Source organism: Hylobates moloch, unplaced genomic scaffold, assembly GCF_009828535.3.
Source record: "Hylobates moloch isolate HMO894 unplaced genomic scaffold, HMol_V3 SCAFFOLD_8, whole genome shotgun sequence".
Taxonomy (NCBI): Eukaryota; Metazoa; Chordata; class Mammalia; order Primates; family Hylobatidae; genus Hylobates; species Hylobates moloch.
In genome coordinates this window covers 111,612,440-111,632,495 of record NW_026652283.1, presented here as the reverse complement: position 1 = coordinate 111,632,495, position 20,056 = coordinate 111,612,440, and the positions used below count along the sequence as shown (strand labels likewise).

At 42.3% G+C, this 20,056-nt stretch overlaps 2 protein-coding genes across 29 annotated transcripts in view; one reads left to right on the top strand and one right to left on the bottom strand.

Annotated features, from left to right (window-relative positions):
- Positions 1-141: 141 nt before the first annotated feature.
- LOC116472374 (endogenous retrovirus group K member 7 Pol protein) lies at positions 142-4,771 on the bottom strand (the record flags this gene model as incomplete). Its single annotated transcript, XM_058442815.1, is given in 9 exon segments — positions 142-796; positions 1,475-1,603; positions 1,718-3,221; positions 3,224-3,481; positions 3,484-3,556; positions 3,558-3,938; positions 3,940-4,112; positions 4,115-4,140; positions 4,446-4,771. Coding segments are annotated over 9 exon segments (3,525 nt in total), but the record flags the coding sequence as incomplete, so codon positions are not given.
- Positions 4,772-14,760: 9,989 nt separating this feature from the next.
- PCM1 (pericentriolar material 1) overlaps positions 14,761-20,056 on the top strand; it is a 105,017-nt gene continuing 99,721 nt past the window's right edge. For 6 of the 28 annotated variants that reach the window (XM_032162380.2, XM_032162373.2, XM_032162381.2 and 3 more), the window contains exons 1-2: positions 14,771-15,105; positions 16,633-16,700. The gene's annotated coding sequence lies outside the window, so the exon portion shown is untranslated. Of the gene's footprint in view, positions 15,106-16,629; positions 16,701-20,056 lie in introns of all 28 variants that reach the window. The other 22 variants (XM_032162372.2, XM_058443326.1, XM_032162376.2 and 19 more) reach the window with 12 other exon arrangements.

Below are 20,056 nucleotides of genomic sequence, written 5' to 3'. Positions count from 1 at the left end.
TAAGCAGACACAAATTAAAACAAAATTAGCAATGGCAGAGCTTCCCAGAGTTTTAACCCATTTGATAGAATTGAGCTCCGAGAGCCCATCTGCGGCTCCAGCAAGCACTTCCGCTCCAGGCAACAAATTTAAGTGAGCCTGCTATGCTGCAAAAATCTCTTCTTTTAATTTAGTTATATCCAGGATTAGATTATCTTTTCTTCCTTGTAAGTGGCATTGGACCTTTTCCCACTGATGTTCAGTAACATTATAAGGAGTAATACAAAAAGCAGATGTATTCCAGTCACATTGCATTTGCATATGACGCTCTAAATTCATAAAACGATCTCTTATCCAGGTGACTGTTTGCCTCAAATCATTAATTTGATTGGCCAATTTCTGATCAATTTTTGCCTGAGAATTCCATAATCCAGTGGAATTCTTCTGCCAGGCACTAACAGAATGAGCAGTTTGAATGGAAGAATGCAAGGCAACACCTGCCACAGCCGCGGTGGCGGTGACAGCAATCAGGCCCATAATCACAGCAATTAAAGTAAAAATAAATCTTATTGTACGATTAAGAATGCCTTTTAAAACTCCAGTTATTACATGAATAGAGGGAGAAGCCTCCCAAGGCCCGTTAAGAGTAACTGAAATCCAAACGCCCTCTCGTGCTCGGACCAGCAAAATGCTATTCCTCATATCAAAAGTAGAATCAATACAAGTAAACAGATGGCAATTGTCACAAGTAATGGTATGAGAGTCAGGTAAAATGATAAGTTTTCCAACAACTAACATGTAAGGAGGTTTAACACAACTTTGAAGACAAATAGACTGATGAGACTGAAAAAGCATGGTAAACAGTAGCTTATTACTTCTTGTTCCCCATGATGCTTCCCCTTTCCACACCGTCATTCTGGAGTTCGCCATAAGCAACTTCCACAATTCTGGATGCTCCGGACCCATGAGTGGACTAATTATCTTTGGTCAGGGAGGAGCACTACCTTTATCTTCCCATTTCAATGGATATAGCGATTCCCATCTTCTAACTAAAGTGGGGGGATTATTGGGACTTTCTCTATAATCTATCATGAAGGAATCCTCAGCACACCCAGCATTTTGTCTGGTGTAATTTCTAGCAAAGGATCCTTTGGGGGTCCAAGCTATAATTGTTCCATAAGAATCATTTTGCAAAACTACTGCACCATCTGCTACACAGTCCTCCCAAGTAAGAATCTCTAGTTTTTCTGACCATTTTGGATTTCTTTTAGGACAAGCCAGTCCTTTAGGTTTGTAATTTTTGACTTTTAAATTTGACCGAAAATAACCATCCCCATAAGTTTTTACAGTCATGATAGGTTGGAAAGACATTCCACTCACTACGTGATAACTGGGTCGGGTACGATTATGGGGAGGTACACAGATTATCCATCTTTGTATTTGCAATGGTAAACACCCAGGTGCAATTCCTCAACAAATTGGAGGGTATTCATACCGGACTGTTACAGTCATCAACATACCCTCCCTCTCAGGCTGTGCAGGACAGCGATCATCAATCGGCCCAGGCATCAAAATACTATCATTTGTGTAAACTTCAATAGGGGAATCCGTCCAAGTAACTGGCCTAATTAAAGGAGGAAATGGAACAGAAGCCAGTATGTAAAATTTTGTTCAGCCCAGACAGCAGGGAGACTTATCGCCGCGGTAATTACCATCAAGGCAGCCAAGATCATATTACCCGGGGTAATTTCCAGTTGTTTCTCCTTTAGGCTGTTCTCTGCCATTTGAGTCAGCTTTTTTATCTGTTCTGTTGGTGGTGTAGCCTGGCGAGTCTTCTCCGTTTTCTGTTGTTTCTCTGAGATGCTCAGCTTCGCCATCTTTCTCAGCTCCCGAAAGGACAGATCGGAGGGACCAGTCTTCCTCTTTGGATTCTTCCCTTTCTTCTGTCCGGTCGTTGTAGGGTTCATTGTAGAATTTCAAATGTCTGTTGGGTATCTAAATGGGTGTTTGATTGTCTCTTGGTGAAACACAAGCACAAGCCCTCCCCCAGGTGATAATTTTTCCCAATTCCCAAGTTTTAGTTCTGGTGTCCTTCCACCAGACCGTTTTTCCTTCGTGTAAATTAACTTTCTGTCCAGAAAAGTGTTCGGCTGCTGTGGAGACCTGATCTCTGGAAATGTTCAAAAAATTTAGAGTCAAAAGGGCTAATCGTAGCTGCCTATGGGGCTTGGTATACTCCTTACTACTTTCCCCTTTCTTTTGTGTTTCTAATTGTGTCTTAAGAGTCTGATTGGCCCTTTCTACTATGGCCTGACCTTCGGAATTATAGGGTATTCCTGTAGTGTGTACAAATTTCCATTGTTGAACAAAACTTTCAAAAGTTTTACTGCAATATCCTTGTCCATTGTTCGTTTTCATTTTCTGTGGCACACTCATGACTGCAAAACAAGACAATAAATGTCGTTTTACATGAGCTGTACTTTCTCCAGTTTGGCATGTAGCCCAGAGAAACCGAGAGAAAGTATCAACAGTAACATGCGCAAGAGAAAATTTTCCCAATGATGGGATATGAGTCACATCCATTTGCAAAACAGCATTTGGTTTAAGCCCCCTAGGATTAACTCCAAGTTCTTGAGTAGGTAGCTGTAGCACCTGGCATTGTGGACAATGTTGCACTATATTTTTAGCTTGTTTCCAGGTAAATGAATATTTATTTTTTGATCCAGCAGCATTTACATGAGTTAATGAATGGAATTCTTGAGCCTCTGTTAAAACAGGTGTCACTAATAAATCTGCTTGATTATTTAATTGGGTTAAAGGTCCTGGTAAATTTGTGTGAGCTCAAATATGTGAAATATAAAAAGGAAAATTTCAAAGTCTAACTGCTTGTTGAAGTGAACTAAACAAAAAATTTAGCTGATCATCAGAAATATATTTTATTAAAACTGTTACCATTGTTGTCCCCTGAACTACACAGGCAGAGTCAGAGACAATATAAACAGGTTGATCAAAATCTTCTAATACAAATACAACTGCTTGTAGCTTAGCTCTTTGTGCAGAATGAAACTGGGTTTGAATAACCTTTTCTTCTGGTCCTGTATAAGCTGCTTTTCCATTGTGAGAGCCATCAGTAAAGACAGTTACAGCCCCCTCCAAGAGGATAGAACTGGTTATTTTAGGTAAAATCCAGGTAGCCAATTTTAGGAACTGAAAAATTTTAGTTTTAGGGTAATGATTATATGGCCAAAAAACCCAGCTAAATTAGACTGCCATTCTGATGAATTTATAAAGGCTTGTTGAACCTGTGCTTTGTTTAAAGGAGCTGCAATTTTATCTGGATCAGTACCAGTGAATCTAACTCTTCTTAATTGGGCTTGGCCTGTAAGAATAGCTATTTGATCTAAGTAAATTGAAAAAGTCCTAGTTGTACTGTGGGGTAAAAAAGACCATTCAACCAAGTCAGCATCTTGAATAATCACTCCTGTAAGAGAATGGAGAGTAGGAACACCAAGAGCTGTAATGGAACACCAGGATCTATTCTACTGACTTGAGCACTTTGAATTTTTTCCTCAATTATTCTTAACAGCTGAAGCTGTTGCAGGCATCAGAGTTCTTTTGCTATGTAAATTTGCATCCCCTCTCAGCAAAGCAAACAAGTTAGATGTCGCATAAGTGGTGATTCCTAAGGTGGGCCTTATCCAACTAACGTCTCCTAATAATTTTTGAAAATCATTTAACGTTTTTAAGGACTCCTTACCAATTTCTACCTTTTGAGCCTTAGCTGTTCTCTCCTCCACCTTCATTCCTAGGTAATGATACGGTGTAATAGTTTGAATTTTATTTGGCGCTATAGCGAGAACTGTAAGCCCCACCATCTCTTGTAACATAGAAAAACATTTGATAAGTCTATCCCTACTTGTAGCAGCACATGAAATGTCATCAACATAATGAATAATATCAACAATCAGGAAACTGATCCAGGACAGGCTGAAGGACCTTCCCAACGAAAGTTTGACAAATTGTAGGACTATTTAACATTCCTTGGGGTAAAACTTTCCACTGATACCTAGTAGCTGGTTCCTTACTATTTATAGCAGATATTGTAAATGCAAATTTTTCAAAGTCCTGGGATCCAAAGGAATGGTGAAAAAACCATCTTTCGAATCAGATTTTTTTTTTTTTTTTGAGATGGAGTCTTTCTCTGTCGCCCAGGCTGGAGTGCTGTGGTGCAGTCTCGGCTCACTGCAAGCTCTGCCTCCCGGGTTCACGCCATTCTCCTGCCTCAGCCTCCGGAGTAGCTGGACTACAGGCACCCACTACCATGCCCGGCTAATTTTTTGTATTTTTAGTAGAGACGGGGTTTCCCCGTGTTAGCCAGGATGGTCTCGATCTCCTGACCTCGTGATCCTCCCGCCTCGGCCTCCCAAAATGCTGGGATTATAGGCGTGAGCCACCGCGCCCTGCCCAAATCAATTATTACCATCGGCCATTCTCTTGGAATCATGGTCAGGGATGGCAACCCTGGTTGGAGAGCCCCTATGGGTTGAATGACTGCAATAACCGCTCGTAGGTTGGTCAACATGCGCCATCTACCGGATTTTTTCTTAATTACAAAAACTGGGGAATTCCACGGTGAGAAAGAAGGTTCAATATGTCCTTTGTCTAATTGCTCTTTTGCTAGTCAATGTAATGCCTCCAGTTTTTGCTGAGGAAGCGGCCACTGATCAACCCACACAGGTTTTTGAGTTTTCCATTTCAATGCGATGGGCTTTGGAGGCTCAACAGTGGCTGCCCCTAAAAAGAGTACCCAATTCCTTTTCGGTCAAATTTAACTGAGGCTTCAATCGGCTGAGTTATTCCAACCGCATTCTTTCCTAATGTTTTTCCAGGAGTATACCCCATTTTAGTCATCATGCTTTGACTCTCTGAACTGTAAATCATAGAGGGAATGGTGATTTCTGTACCCCATTGTTGTAAGAAATCTTTTCCTCACAAATTAATGGGAATGGCAGTAATTATAGGTTGGATGGTGACTTCCTGTCCATCTGGTACTAAACAGTGTAAAATTGTAACACTCTGATAAACTTCAGATGCCATGCCTATTCCAATTAAACCCACAGAAGCTCTCTGTTTGGGCCATGTTTTTGGCCACTGATCCAGGGCTGTGATAGAAATATCAGCGCCTGTATCGACAAGTCCTTCAAAGTGTTTTCCCTGAATCGTTATTGTGCACACAGGTCTATTTTCGGAAACTTGATTTACCCAATAAGTTGCTTTTCCTTTGCTATCAGTGCTGCCGAAACCACCTTCTCTTTTTACTGTACTTTCTCCTACTTATCAACAATAACAACAATTAGGTAATACGGTAATAACAACAATTGAGCAATTCTATCTGCCAGGCTTGCACTCCAAGGAATACTAGAACTAATAAGCAATTGAATTTCTCCCACAAAATCTGAATCTATCACTCCAGTATGAATTTGAAATCCTTTTAAATTTAGACTAAATCTCCCTAAAACAAGTCCAACTGTTACCTCAGGTAAAGGGCCAAATACTCCAGTGGGCACCTTTTGAGGTGGTTCCCCTGGAAGCAGAGACACAGCTCTGGCGCAACATAAATCTAAAGCGGCGCCCCCTTTTGTAGCTGGCACCAATTGTGTTACGGTGGTGGTTGGGCTAAAGGTATTTGTGTTACTTGAGGGATTAAAGGCACTGGTGCCGACTGAGGGACAAACTGCCGGAGAGGGAATGCCCCAGTTTGGAGCGGGGCCTGTGGCTGGCCCCTCTTCCCGTTTCCCGATTGCGCCTGCAAGGGTTGGCCATTTTCATCAAATTTGGAGTGACACTGTTTAGCCCAATGTTTACCCTTCTGGCACCTGGGACATAAGCCAGGTGGCTCCTTTGTTTGATTAGATCTGGATTGTTTGTTTGATTTGTTCTTACATTCCTTTTTTGTATGTCCAGACTGCCCACAGTTATAACAATTGCCTGAAAAGTTTTTCACTGGACCTCCCACCTTTAATCCTGCCATGGTTTGAGCCATTATCATAGCCTTATGCATGATTCCACTAATCTATCACATGCCCTGATATACTCATTGATTACATCGACTCCCACCGGAATCTTTCCTTTCAAAGGGCGAATAGCTGATTGACACTCAGGGTTGGCGTCTTCATGGGCCAACAATTCTATAATCACCTTCCTGGCACTTTCATCAGTGAGAGCCTTCTGAGCTGCATCTTGAAGACGAGCAATAAAATCAGGATACGGTTCTTTTGAGTCTTGTCTGATAGAATTAAAAGAGGGATAAGAAGTTCCTGGGTCCTGAATTTTTTCCCATGCCCTCAAGCAACAATTGCAAATTTGCTCAATGGCATCATCCTGAAGCACTAGTTTCTGTTGTACAGTTCCTCACTGGCCCCCAACTCCCAACAGTTGTTCAAGTGAAATGGCATCAACGGGATTAGCAGCACGGTTTTTTCGATCTTGATTTTGAGCCTCATTGGTCTACCAAGTTTTAAACTGAAGAAATTGGGAGGGCGAAAGAGTAGCTTTTGCTAAAATCTCCCAATCGTCCGGAGCCAATCGCTTGTCCTGAGTCATGAGTGTAATAGTGACCGGACAAAAGGCGAATTGGGACCATACTGACCAACAGCTGCTTTGAGATCTTTAAGCAGCTTAAAAGAAAATGGTTCCCATACCACCTGATGGGCACCACCCTGCTGCTGTGGGGGTTGCAAAACTACTGGAAACTGCCAGGCATCGGGATCTCCAACTAACCTAGCCTGCTGAATAACCATTTGAAATGGTGATTCATTGACATTAGGTGGCAGTGCAGCCCTATGCTGTACTGGTGCTGCAAAAATGTGTTCTTGATTCCTGAGCCCCTAATTTATCCATTCGTGAAACAGGGCAAATTTGAGATTCGAACCTCCAAGGCTCCAGGTTACATTGCCTTATTGGAGGCGGCCACTCTGGATGATCCCAATGAGGAGCCGAAGATTCCTCAAGACTCTTCTTTGTTTTAAACATATTAGCATAAATAGCTTCTCTCTTTATTTTAGGAGCAGCTGGAGGTCCCACATGCTCCTCAAAAGAAATTAAGTCATCTCCAGGTTTGTCTATACTTTCCTCAAAATCTTCTTCACTATCCTCTTCTCCTTCAGCTTCCTTTATATTTATATTGGCGGCAGCACCGCCTTCCTCTGCTGGAATTCTTTCTGCTGGAGGATAAACTACATTTTCCGTTTGAAACTGTTCCAACGCTGCTTTAACCATAGCCCAGTCTGACCAGACCGTTAGAAGAATAAGTTTTCCTTCCTTATGAACTTGTTTTAAGGCAATTCCAACCTGCTCCCAATCTTTTAAATCCATGGTACCTTGTTCAGGAAACCAAGGGCAATACCGCTCTACTGTTTGAAACAGAGTAATCAAGTTTTCTGTGCTAGCCTTTATTTTCCCCCTCTTTAAGAGGAGTTTGGTAAAGTTTAAGTAAGCAGAGTGCTTACTTTCCGATTGTCCCATGGTGTCCCTGGAATACTCTGAGCACACAAGCTTACCGCAAGGCTGACCACACGTTCTCGGGAGTCCCTCGACAGACTGGTCTCCGCAATGACCACACTCAGGCATAACTTCACCTGGGTACAAGGAGCCCACGCTGGGCGCCAAAGATGTAGGGGAACCAGCCCACTACACCACATGTGGGTTCTCCCCTTCCCGGTGGAGACGAGGGAATGAGAAAAGAAATAAAGACAAAGACACAAAGTTCAAGAGTTAAAAAAGTAGGTCCAGGGGTCCATCGCAAAACGGAAACTGTGAAGGCCCTGAACTCTGGATTCCACTGATATTTACTGAGTACAATTCCTTTGATCCTATAGGCTGATGGTGGGCAGATGGTTGGGTGATCATAGAGTGACCATGGGGAGAGGTGGCAGAGGGGGTAGCGTGCGTCATCAGCAAGTTAATATTATTTACTGTTTCACTATGTAAGCTAATACTCTATGTTTAACTTACAGATAATCATCAGAGTCCAACTAAGCAGTTAACAGAACAGAACAGGACGTGAAAGCAGACAGCCCGTCAGACCACAGGCCTCTGCATCAAAGGAGCAGTCCACTCCAAGCACCATCAGCAGAGCAGCAGAGCTCTCTGCCTCTGGGAACGAGCTGGAGATAGAAGACTTCCTCCTTATCCTCAGAGGATTTCTCCTCTTTTACAAGCAGCCTCCTGCTGTTCCCTCCTGGGGAATGGAGCAGGGGTCGCTTCTCTTCCCACGAGACCTTTGTTCAGGGACTCAAGTGGGAGGTTGAGCAATAAGCAAGCTTTCTTGCTTAGAGGCTCTGCACACTTGCTGCGGTGGTTTGTTCCACTCTGTGGCCAGTCAGGCAAGCTCACCACCTGATTCTTATGTTGTTGGACTAAGCACAAGCTATTCTTATGATTCATGACTATATTAATAAAGCACTATTCTAAAGCATATATTGTTAATCCTTAAACAGGCACACCGTGGGCCAGCCCTCGACCACCTTGGCCCACATCCAAGCCCCTGTTTGGACCCACAAACCTCTCCTCTATACCAGTGTGTTTCACCAACTGTCAGGGTTTTACTTGTTTCCTTATCTAGATAGGGGAGAGTCTTGGATAGACCGGCCTGCCATCCAACTTCCTTGGTTTTAGCCCTGGAGATTATTTAGTTCTTCTGGTAAAGAGAGGGCATTTTCTCTTACCTGGTTAATCTGAATTCACATGTTTTGCTAGTTCTCTCCTGACTTTGGGATCTTTCTCATGGAAGGAGGAATGCAATGTAGAAGACTTTTTATGGTAAAACAAAAAATTATAAGGCCAAGGTGGGTGGATCACAAGGTCAGGAGATCGAGAGCATCCTGGCTAACACGGTGAAACTCCATCTCTGCTAAAAATACAAAAAATTAGCTGGGCGTGGTGGCAGGCACCTGTAGTCCCAGCTACTTGGGAGGCTGAGGCAGGAGAATGGCTTGAACCTGGGAGGCGGAGGTTGTAGTGAGCTGAAATCGCACCACCGCACTCCAGCATGGGCGACAGAGCGAGACTCCATCTCAAAAAAAAAAAAAAAATTGTAATATATACAGCTGTAGCTTTCCTACATAACGCCCTGAATTTAACGTGAATCATTGCAACCCGAATCATGCCACATACTCCTCTGCTAGTCCGTATGGATACATATTACAAATGTAGCTGTCACCTGCAGCTCTCTTTATTTCTGTGAATAAAAACTCTTTTGAGGCAGAAACCATCTTTTATAATATCACTCCAGATTATTCCTTATAACTTTGACAATTGTAAGTCCTTATTTCATATCATTTTGTTTTAACGGCGTTTTTAAAGTGAAAGCTGAGGTTTAATTTTCATGCCTTTCTAACATTTTTCCTATGAATTAGGACACAAAATCTGTATCAGCCCATATTTCCATATTTTTGCAACTCCCTCACCTAATCATCCAATTTTTCTACTTAATTACCAACAAATATCTAGTTACATAGTTCTGGTTTAACTGTTTTGGTATAACGTTGGTGGGCAACAAGGAAAAAGATATAGATTATTTTCCTTGTAGTTTTTAAAAATTGTTACGCATATCTTTTTGTTTAAACCTCTCCAACTTGGTGTGTCTTGGGAAGGAAGCAATTTGCTCAAGATTTTACTACATGATTGCAGCCTTGACCAGATTTTCAGTGAACAGAAAAGACGGTGTAAAAACATACACACAAGAAAAATACAGGAAGACTCATGTAGTAATCACAACTCTGTAGAAGTAAAGCCATGTGAAAACTGATGAAATGCAACTATAGATGAAATTGTCAGAATCACAAGGGTTACATTTATTAAACGAGCGATTTTTGAAAGAAAAGAACATAAATTGATTATGAAGGAAGGGGCAGTTCGGACTGTTACAAACGTTAATATTGTATGTCGACAGCAGTAATTAGGTATTTTCAAATCTAATAATAAAGAATCCAAACTAGGCAGTAATGAGAGATGTTCTGGTAATTACATCTAGGGAAAACAAAGCAAGGTAAAAAGAGCCTTGAAACATTACTTATGCATGTGGATTTGATAGAATTTGTTGACATAATTATATAATGGCTGGTTGATTAGATTATACACATGAACTTTTAAGTTTTTGAGCAAAAGAGTTATGGAAGAAAAATCTCCCCCACCAAACTCCCGAGGATGCTTGGCAATCAATATCAGGAGACATTTTTGGTTTCCACAATGGGCAGGGGTTTGCTCTAGGTATACAGTGGGTAGAGGTCAGGGATGTTGCTAAACTTCCTGGAATGCACAGAACCGCCCCACAACAAGAATCACCCAGCCCAAACTGTCAATACTACGAAGTTTAAGAAACTCTGGGCTAGATTAAAAGGTAGAGAAGTTAACAGTGCTAAAATTTAACCAAAAGGTGTAAGAATTAGGTCAGAGGTCTCCAATTAGTCTTTTGTTTGGCATGACCAAACTCTTCTTCCATTAATTTACCCAGAAAGCCCAGTTATATTTTTAAGAAATATTCAAAAATTAATTTTACATTCTGCTCTTAATAAATTTGGGGTTTATATCCACTAAAATGGATGAATCACAGAAATACAATGTTGAATGAAAAATGCAAGTCAAGCAAAAATATATTCAGTATGATATAATTTATATAAAGCTTGAAAACAAGCAAAATAAAACATAATATTTAAGGGTATCCATAGTTACATGAATAAAATGAAGGAACGATAACATTGAATTCCGGATAGTATTTATGTCTGCAAAGAAGAAGAAAGAATTTGAAGAAAATGTGGCAGGGAGTAGTCCTTAAACACCTTAAGTTCTTTTTTTTTTTTTTTTTTTGACATGGCGTCTTGCTCTGTCAACAGGCTGGAGTGCAGTGGCAAAATCTTGGTTCACTGCAACCTCTGTCTCCCAGGCTGAAGTGATATTGTCCTGCCTCAACCTCCCTAGGATTACAGCCTCGTAGCACCACATCTGGCTAATTTTTATAGTTGTAGTAGTGGTGGGGTTTCACCATGTTGCCTTGTCTCAAACTCCTGACCTCAAATAATCCTACTGCCTCGGGCTCCCAAAGTGCTGGGATTACAGGCATGAGCCACTGTGCCTGGACACGTTTTGATTAAATTCTATTTTCAAGGTTAGGTTGTGGGTTTTTTAGTGTTTCGCTCATTATTGTACTGTCTGTCTGTCTGTCTGTCTGTCTGTCTGTAGAAACGGTCTCCTTAAGTTCCTCAGGCTGGTCTGGAGCTCCTGGCCTCAAGTGATCTTCCAGCTTCAGCCTCCCAAGTAGCTGAGATTACAGGTGTATAATGTGCCCGGTTGTCAGTATTGTACTATAGAGTTTACATGTATGTTATATATTCTTTTGGGTGCATGAAAAAATCACATAATAAAAACAAATAACATCCAGTTATAAAGTAGTGTATTTGTCCCTGAAGATTTTTCCTTGAAGTTCTAACACCATCTGCAGGTTAAAACTAGGTATTGCAGAAAACTTGTTTTTTAAAGAATAAAAAGTACAAAAGGCTGGGTTTCTGTTACAGACATGCTTACAATCCATCTCTGGATAAGAAGCACACAGAATACATTAAAGAGATAAACAATATAGCGCCAAGTGTTGTTTTTTTTTTTTTTGAGACAGAGTCTCGCTCAGACTGGAATGCAATGGCGTGACCTGGGCTCACTGCAACCTCCACCTCCTAGGTTCAAGCAATTCTCCTGCCTCAGCCTCCTGAGTAGCTGGAATTACAGTTACATGCCACCATGCCTGGCTAAATTTCGTATTTTTAGTAGAGACGGGGTTTCACTATGTTGGTGAGGCTGGTCTCGAACTCCTGACCTCGTGATCCGCCCGCCTTGGCCTCCCAAAGTGCTGGAATTACAGGCATGAGCCACTGTGCCCGGCTGTGTTATCTTATAAGTACGACCTGGTTAGTGTCCTACCAAATATCAAGAAACAGAAATAGTATTTTCACATATAACAACCGATTTAGTTTATGTTAATGAAAATTTAAATCCCTTACTTTAGTCATCCTGCTACTATCTTGGGCCAAGCCTTCATTACTTCATGAGAGATTGGCACCTGTTCTCCTTGTCTTCTCTTCCTACTCTTTAGAAAACATTGCCACTAGATTGAAGTCTTCAAATAACCATTTCATTACAGCATTGACCTCTTCCAAAGTCTCAAATTGGTGTCACACTACCTGAAGAACAAGGTCCAAATTCTTTAGATAAGTAGTTGACTTTCTATAGTTTGGACCCAACCTGGTAATAAACCTTGCCTTCTCCCACCTCCCCATCACTTACCATATATAAATCTTCTACTTCAGCCAGTCTGTTTGTTGTCCATTGCTTACTTTGGATGTGTGATCTGTGTTCTTGGTATATCCCACTTCCTTGAACATCATTCTGCAATTTGGAACTTCCACTCCCTGCATATTTAATACACGTGTTAGGTTGTTCTCTTCAATATGGAAAACTGAAATGCAGTTTCAATGTTTATCTCTTAGAGGCCATTCTTCTGTTTCCTATCTACATTTCCACAGACAGCTGCCCCTAATTTCATCCTACCTATAAATCCTAGAGCTATCGTTATCTCTGAGACAAAACATCCCTATTTTAAAAATCTAAATACCAAAGCAATCAGTGTCTACATCATTTGTTTGGCATGGTGACAGATTATTAACGCTAAATCGATTCATTTTGATAAAGTTTGTTTCTAAAAACAGATGTTAAATTTCTCAAAGCCAGGTATAATTTTATCGCTTCTTGTTTTTTTCTTTCCTTCTTCCCCTCCAAAAATCAGTAATGCTCTTATTTGAGTTTGAGAACCCCTTTACAATGTAAATATTTCTCAAATTCCTCTTATCTCCTAACAAACAATAGTATTGACATTCTGGGGCTCCATAAATTCAGAAAACATAATGACTAGTAGATATTACAATTTCATGCTTTTGAATTTATTAGAATTGTTTTAATGGTAACAGCTTCTACATTTCAATGTAAATATTTCTCAAATTCCCCCTACCTCCTAATAAACAATACTATTGATATTCTGGAGCTTCATAAATTCAGAAAACATGACTAGTAGGTATTATAATTTCATGCTTTTGAATTTATTAGAATTGTTTTAATGATAACAGCTTCTAAATACGTTTAATAATAATACATACGTATAAAACAAAATAATGATGATAGCTAATATTTTGGGCCTCAACATATACTAGTGTTTTTATACGCATTTTATTTAATTAAAAAAATCTTTAAGGAATCGGGTAGACCTCTGTTTAAATCTAGGCTCTACCACTTGTAGCTGCTAGAAGTTTGATTTATACAACCTTTCATTGCTAAAACGGGTCAGATTCAGAACCAGCCTCTTCAGGGTAACTGTGAGGATTAAGAAAATCACAACAGCCAAAGTGCTTTACAGTGTGCCTGGCATAAAACAAACTCTGAGAACATTTTTTTAAAAATCCCTTCAAGATAGGAAGTATTATTCCTTCCCCCTCATTTCATAGATGGGGCAATTAAGGCTCAGAAAGGCACGTCGCTTGTCCAGGATCTTGGAGCGGTGGAATTAGGATAGGGCATTCTGGACCACAATAAACACCTGAGCGTTTAGCTGCTGTGTTCTGAGCTCCCACAGCACTTTTTATTACAACACAAACTTTATTTACATCACACTCCACTTCCCCATCCTTCACTAAAATATGAGCTCTTCAAGAGCAGGGACTCTATTTTTGCTACCTCAGTACTTAGCGATACACACACAGACTATGAGGAAAAAGTTTCTGACAAACCATCAATGCACTCACGACTGAACCTACCGTGACAAATTGCAGTGGGATAGAAGAGCTTTATCTGAATTGCGTACTGAGATGCAGACCTACTATTTTGGGAACAATTTGTTTTTGCTGTTGAAACCCAGAATGCAATTCTTCTTTTTACCTTTACTTTGCTTAAAAAGTTATTCCATAATTATAAACTGCGTAAAACTAGAAGAATGCCCTTGCACTCAACTAAAACTGAAAAGTGTTTTAACTTTCCAGTCAGGCACATTGAAGGCCTTGTGACTTTATTGATTTTTGTTTTTTAAAGGGAGGACCTGCCAATTTACTAATCTTAATAGAGCTGTAACAGGAGAGTATAAATAAAAAGATAATTCAGAGAAAATTTACTGAAATTAAGTTTGGATTAAAGTCATCTGGCTCTTTTAAGGAAAAAGCACATTAACCAAAAGTGGCGTTAACTATCAACAATATTTATGATTCTCCCACTCAGTAGATACATATGACGTTTGGTAAACTGTTTAACTTCCGTGGAACAATCCCCTCATATGTAAACTCAGGAGGTTGGACTACATGGTAAGCGTCCTTTTGTTTCCACCTCTTCGTGACCGGGACGTAGGTGAGGAAGGGGCAAAAAATCGATTCCGGTCTTGGCTCCTTCTTCCGCCACGGGCCGGAGCTGACACCCCCACGGAAAACCGCACAGCGCCTCCGCTCTTTCTCCACAGGCTCAGAGATCAATGCACTTCCGCATAGGCCTAGGGCCCCACGTCCCGCGATAAGCGCCGGAAGCGCACAGCATGCTGGGATTTGTAGTCCTCAATCTGTGGTCGGCAGCCGTTTAGAACGCGAGGTCTAGTTGGCATTCTGGGATACATAGTTCCTGGGCGGGTGGGGGGCGGATTCGTTCGTGTAATCTATTTTCGGCTTAAAGAGCCAGAAGCGACACCACAGACTCCGGTGGGTCACATGACTCCAGTCTAGCGTGTAGATCGCACTGCGGCTCCCGCCCGGGCGAGTTCTCCGCCGCGCGCGGCCGTTGCCGAGGAGACGGCGCATGTCCCGCCGCGCGTTGCCCCCTCTGCAGTCCCCCCGCCCCTCTTCTCCCACCACAATGAGATCCTAAGATGGCGGTGGCTGCGGCGGTTGGCGCTGCGTAGCTGAGGTCGAAAAGGCGGCCATTGGGGCCAAGGCAGCCAGGAAACGTGTGGGCCTCCCTGCTGCGGTCTCCGAGGGCTGACCGCTGCCGGTGGCGGGTCGTGGGGGCTGACTGCCGCTCGGCCTTTGACAGGAGAGGCTGCTCCTTGTAGAGGTAATGCCTGCGCGTCCCCAGCCCTTGGCATCTGAGGGCGGCGCGCCCCAGGGGCGGGAGAGTAACGGCTCCGGGACACTTGGCCCTGTTGGGTCTGCCCACGGGCGCAGGCCTCCTTGGTAGGCTCCCGGGTCTTTCTGCCCCGGATTTTCCGTGCCCTAGGCGGTCAGTCCGCCCCCTCCCTCAGGACTGACGTCCGGGATCCCCGGGTGAGCACCTCGGGACGCGTTGGTGATTGCAGGACCCCCTTGCCTCCTCGCCCCTCTTGCTGGCCCTGCCGGGGAGGCTGTCCTGCGTCCCAGTGGCTCCGGGAATGCCCCTTGCGGGCGGAGGAAGCGGAGGGGGGACTCTGGTTTGGGTGCCAGGGGCACTGGGTCGAGTTCTCAGAGAAACAGGCCTTGGTGGCCATAGTTCTTCTCCGCGTTCCCTCCGATTTTATTCTGTGGAGCTCTCGGTGTCAGAGTTTGGGGTGCAGAAGGGCAGATGAGGAGCGACGCGACTCAGAGGAGTTGCAGTCGGGCTGTGAGCTGCAGGACTTCCGCCGTCTCTGGTGCTGTGGGAGCCGACCGGCCGGGGGAGGCGTTCCTGGGAATGTTAATGGAGTAATTATTGCCCCTTCTTTCTCCCTTCCTGCAGATGTAGTTAGAATTGGGCCTAGAACCGGGAAAGACTAAATGCCCAGTGGGACTGGGGGAAACGTTGCTTGGTTTGCAGAAACTGGCGTTTGGGGGTTAGGCCCCGCCGGGGAAGCTGGGCGCGCCAATTTTGCATCCCTCAGCCTACTCTCCAGGAACTCGCCTGGTTTATTTATTTATTTTTTTTGACCGAGTTGAGGTCTGTATCGTGTGTCTTACGGGTGACGGTTCGTGTTTGGGCGCTGAAAGAAGCGGGCTTTCTGGGCGCCCCTACCACCCCCGCCCCATAACCGCTTTCCAGACTCCGCCTGCTGGTGTTCTCTGGTTACCGGAGTGGGTGTTTGGGGTGTTGCGGAGCTTCGGGTGCACCTGCTCCTTTCTTTCCCTAGCACCTTCCTGGTGAGGGCCACTGAACACCAATGTAACACAGAGTTTTTGAATTGAAGATAAGCCTGGTATTTATGTAGTGACGAGGTTATTTTATTATGAAGTACAGTAGCTTTTATATGAGCAAACGTTTTTTAAATCATCTGATATACCAGGTTGTTAAATAGTTTGAGTAACAGGAAGCTCGATCAATCAGAGGAGTAAACTTTGTCATAGACTATTAAAGGATAGTTAGGGCTAACTATCTTTGTTATACTGTTCGGAAGTAGATATCACTTTGCTGTTTGGTAGGATTTCACAAGTTTGGAGGATTTAAGCGTTTATGCATATCAGTATTTTCCAAAAGAATTGAGGTAACTTAAATTTAAAATATGGGTAAGTTATATTTTTCCCCTTCTTTTGATCTTTCTAGACATATTTTAGACCAAAACCGTAGTATTTGTTATTGTGTATTTCATAGTGTAAGTAATTCACTTAAGTGATGTATATCTTTAATCCTAAGCAGGAAACAGCTTTGAAGTGTGGAGCGGGAAAGGAGCAGTTTCTGAGCTGCAAAAACTAGTTTCTAAACAGGTAATTTGACATTATCTGTATTCTGTGTATTAGAGTTGGAGAAGACTTTATGGTGGACACTGCTATCACAATTACAGTGCATGACTGAGGACCCTGTCTGCTTAGTAAACAAACTTTCTGGGTCCACCGCCCTGTTTGCTCTGCTTTTCGGCCTGCTGCTTTGGCCTGCCCTTATATCTTTGTTAGGAAAGGTGTCATTCCTAAATATTAAGTACTAGAATGGTTTATGCAGTACCGTCTGAAATTTATTTGTCTTCACAGAATTTTTTCAACCTGTTTGAATTTGTCCTATAAGTGGATAGCCTCTCTTCCCAAATGCATTTAATCTCAAGTTCTCTTCTACAACATTCCTGTTAATTGGCTGTTCATGAACTCTACTTTTTGAACTTGTTATACCTTGACCGAAGTTTAGTTGTCTAAAATTATTATTTTTTGTGCTTCGATCTCCCTTTCCTGGTATAAAGTTATTTTAAACATTACTTTTAGCGCATAGTGCATTGTCACATGCAAGTGACATAATGATATTCTCTGTCCAGCAGAATAAAGTCAGTGTTGTAGAATGAAAGTTCGCTAGGAGAAGTTCAATAATTGTTTGCAAAGGGCAGTTTGGAAAAATGGCTAAAAGATAATTAGAAGTTTGTTAAAAGCTTTTAAGAAATAATTGCTCTTCAGAAAAAACCTCAGAAATAAATAATCTAAATTTAATTCTGCTCTTAAAATTTTAAGAAAGTTCATTTTGAAAGTTTTATAGAGGCTGGGCACGGTGGCTCACGCTTGTAATCCCAGTACTTTGGGAGGCTGAGGCGGGCGGATCACGAGGTCAGCAGATCGAGACCACGGTGAAACCCCGTCTCTGCTAAAAAATACAAAAAATTAACCGGGCGTGGTGGCGGGCGCCTGTAGTCCCAGCTACTCGGAGAGGCTGAGGCAGGAGAATGGCGTGAACCCGGGAGGCGGAGCTTGCAGTGAGCCGAGATTGAGCCACTGCATTCCAGCCTGGGCAACAGAGCGAGACTCCGTCTCAACAAAAAAAAAAAAAAAAAAAAAAAAGAAAGTTTTATAGAAATTGGCTGGGCACAGTGGCTCACGCCTGTAATCCCAGCACTTTGAGAGGCCGAGGTGGGTGGATGACGAGGTCAGGAGATCGAGACCATCCTGGCTAACGTGGTGAGCTCCATCTCTACTAAAAATACGAAAAAGATTAGCCAGGCGTGGTGGCGGGCACCTGTAGCCCCAGCTACTCCGGAGGCAGAGGCAGGAGAATGGCGTGAACCTGGGAGCTGGAGGTTGCACTGAGCCGAGATTGTGCCACTGCACCCCAGCCTGGGCAACAGAGTGAGACTCTGTCTCAAAAAAAAAAAAAAAAAAAAAAACTTTTGTAAAAATCAATATATATTCTTGCTTTCTACAAAAGCAGACAGATTTTTATTTTATAGCTCTCCTATGAGGATGTGAAATGAGACTGTCATGAAAAATACAAGTAGTTGATGTATATCTTAATTATAATCCTCAGTGGGGTTTTTTTTTTTTGAAGTGGAAGACAAAATGGCAAGAAAAATGGAACTCAAGGGAAAGGTCACATGCGAGCGTGTGTATTAGAGTTGTTAATACTAGAGTGATTGCTGTATGGTGGGCTTTAGTAAAATAAACAATAAATACAAAATTAGTTATAAAATTTTCCTTTTAGCACATTGGGGAAGATGATGGATAAGATGAATAAAAATATAGGGTAATTGAGTTAACTTAAATTGGAAGACCTGGGTTTTTTCAATAGATTTGGCCATTTTTTTCTGAAGGAGGAAAGTGGATTTGAGACTTGGAGAAACTAGTAAGGCTGTGAGATTCACAGTACACAACTAAGAAGACAACCAAAGATACATAGCAGTACTTTCATTTTTACAGATTTGAGTGCCCTACAACATGCTGTGTAATGACTAAAGTACTAGAGATACAACAGTGTGCAAAAGAGACAGGGTGCCTTTCCTCGTGGAGTAAACTTACATTTTAAAAGTATGTGTATATAGAGTGTAGTATACCTTAATAGTGATCACAGTCAATGCCATTTTATGATGATTTCCCCACTTATTGACAGCTTGAGAATAAAAGCAGAGAAAACAGATAGTGGAGTTTAGCCAGAATTGAGTTGACACAGTAGGCAAGTAGGTGAGGAAGTGAAGGATGCTAGCTAGCAAGGCATTTTTGCAATGACTTACTTGGGTTTGGGTTTGAGTAAAGAATCAAGGGATTGATGGATTTAGGGAGAGAGAAACGATCAGGGGGCTGGTAGTATTCAGGAAGGCTAATAGCAGTTTCAGCAGGAATAAAGTGACAGAAGTAGAATGCAAAAACTTATTATCAGAAAGAGGAGCTTCAGAAGTTCAGGATCTTGAACAAATTACCAGTTTAGTATTGGAATAGAGAAGATGAGATGGTTATTGGAATTGAGGCCAGAGTCCTAGAAAAGTCATTGCAAGTGTTTAGGTCATGAAAGCAGGGAATGAAGTAGAAACTGAAACCATGTGCCAGTTACTATCAGGAAAAGTACAAGAATATCTTGGATATTTTCAGAGGTGATTATGAGTAATTTAATGCCGTTTGAGAAAAAATTATTTTCTTTACTGATTACTTTGTGGTTTTTTTTTTTTTTTTTGGAGACAGAGTCTTGCTGTTGTCCAGGCTGGAGTGCAGTGGCGCTGTCTTGGCTCACTGCAACCCTCTCCTCCCGAGTTCAAGCAATTGATTCTCTTTACTCAGCCTACCAAACAGCTGGGATTACAGGCATGCCCCACCACATGTGGCTAATATTTGCATTTTTAGTAGAGACAGAGTTTCGCCATGTTGACCAGGTGAATCAAGTGATCTGCCCGCCTCAGCTTCCCAAAGTGGTGGGATCACAGGCATGAGCCACTGCACCTGGCCTGATTACTTGATTACTTTGAATTTCTTCTATACCTTATATTCTTATTTCAAAGGTAAACTGTAGTCATAGGTATTTTCATGGTAATTAATACTGTGATATTCTACCGTAATACGCCTCTATAGTAAGAATCCTGCAACGGGATATGCTTTTCTTTGGCGTTGGAGTCTTGCTCTGGTATGCAGACTGGAGTGCAGCAGCGCAATCTTGGCTCACTGCAACCTCTGCCTCCCAGGTTCAAGTGATTCTCCTACCTCAGCCTCCCAGTAGCTGGGATTACAGACTGTGCCACCATGTCCGACTAATTTTTGTATTTTTAATATAGACGGGGTTTCACCATGTTGGTCAGGCTAGTCTTCAACTTTTGACCTTGTGATCCTCTCGCCTCGGCTTCCCAAAGCGCTGGGATTACAGGCGTGAGCCACCGTGCCCAGCCTAA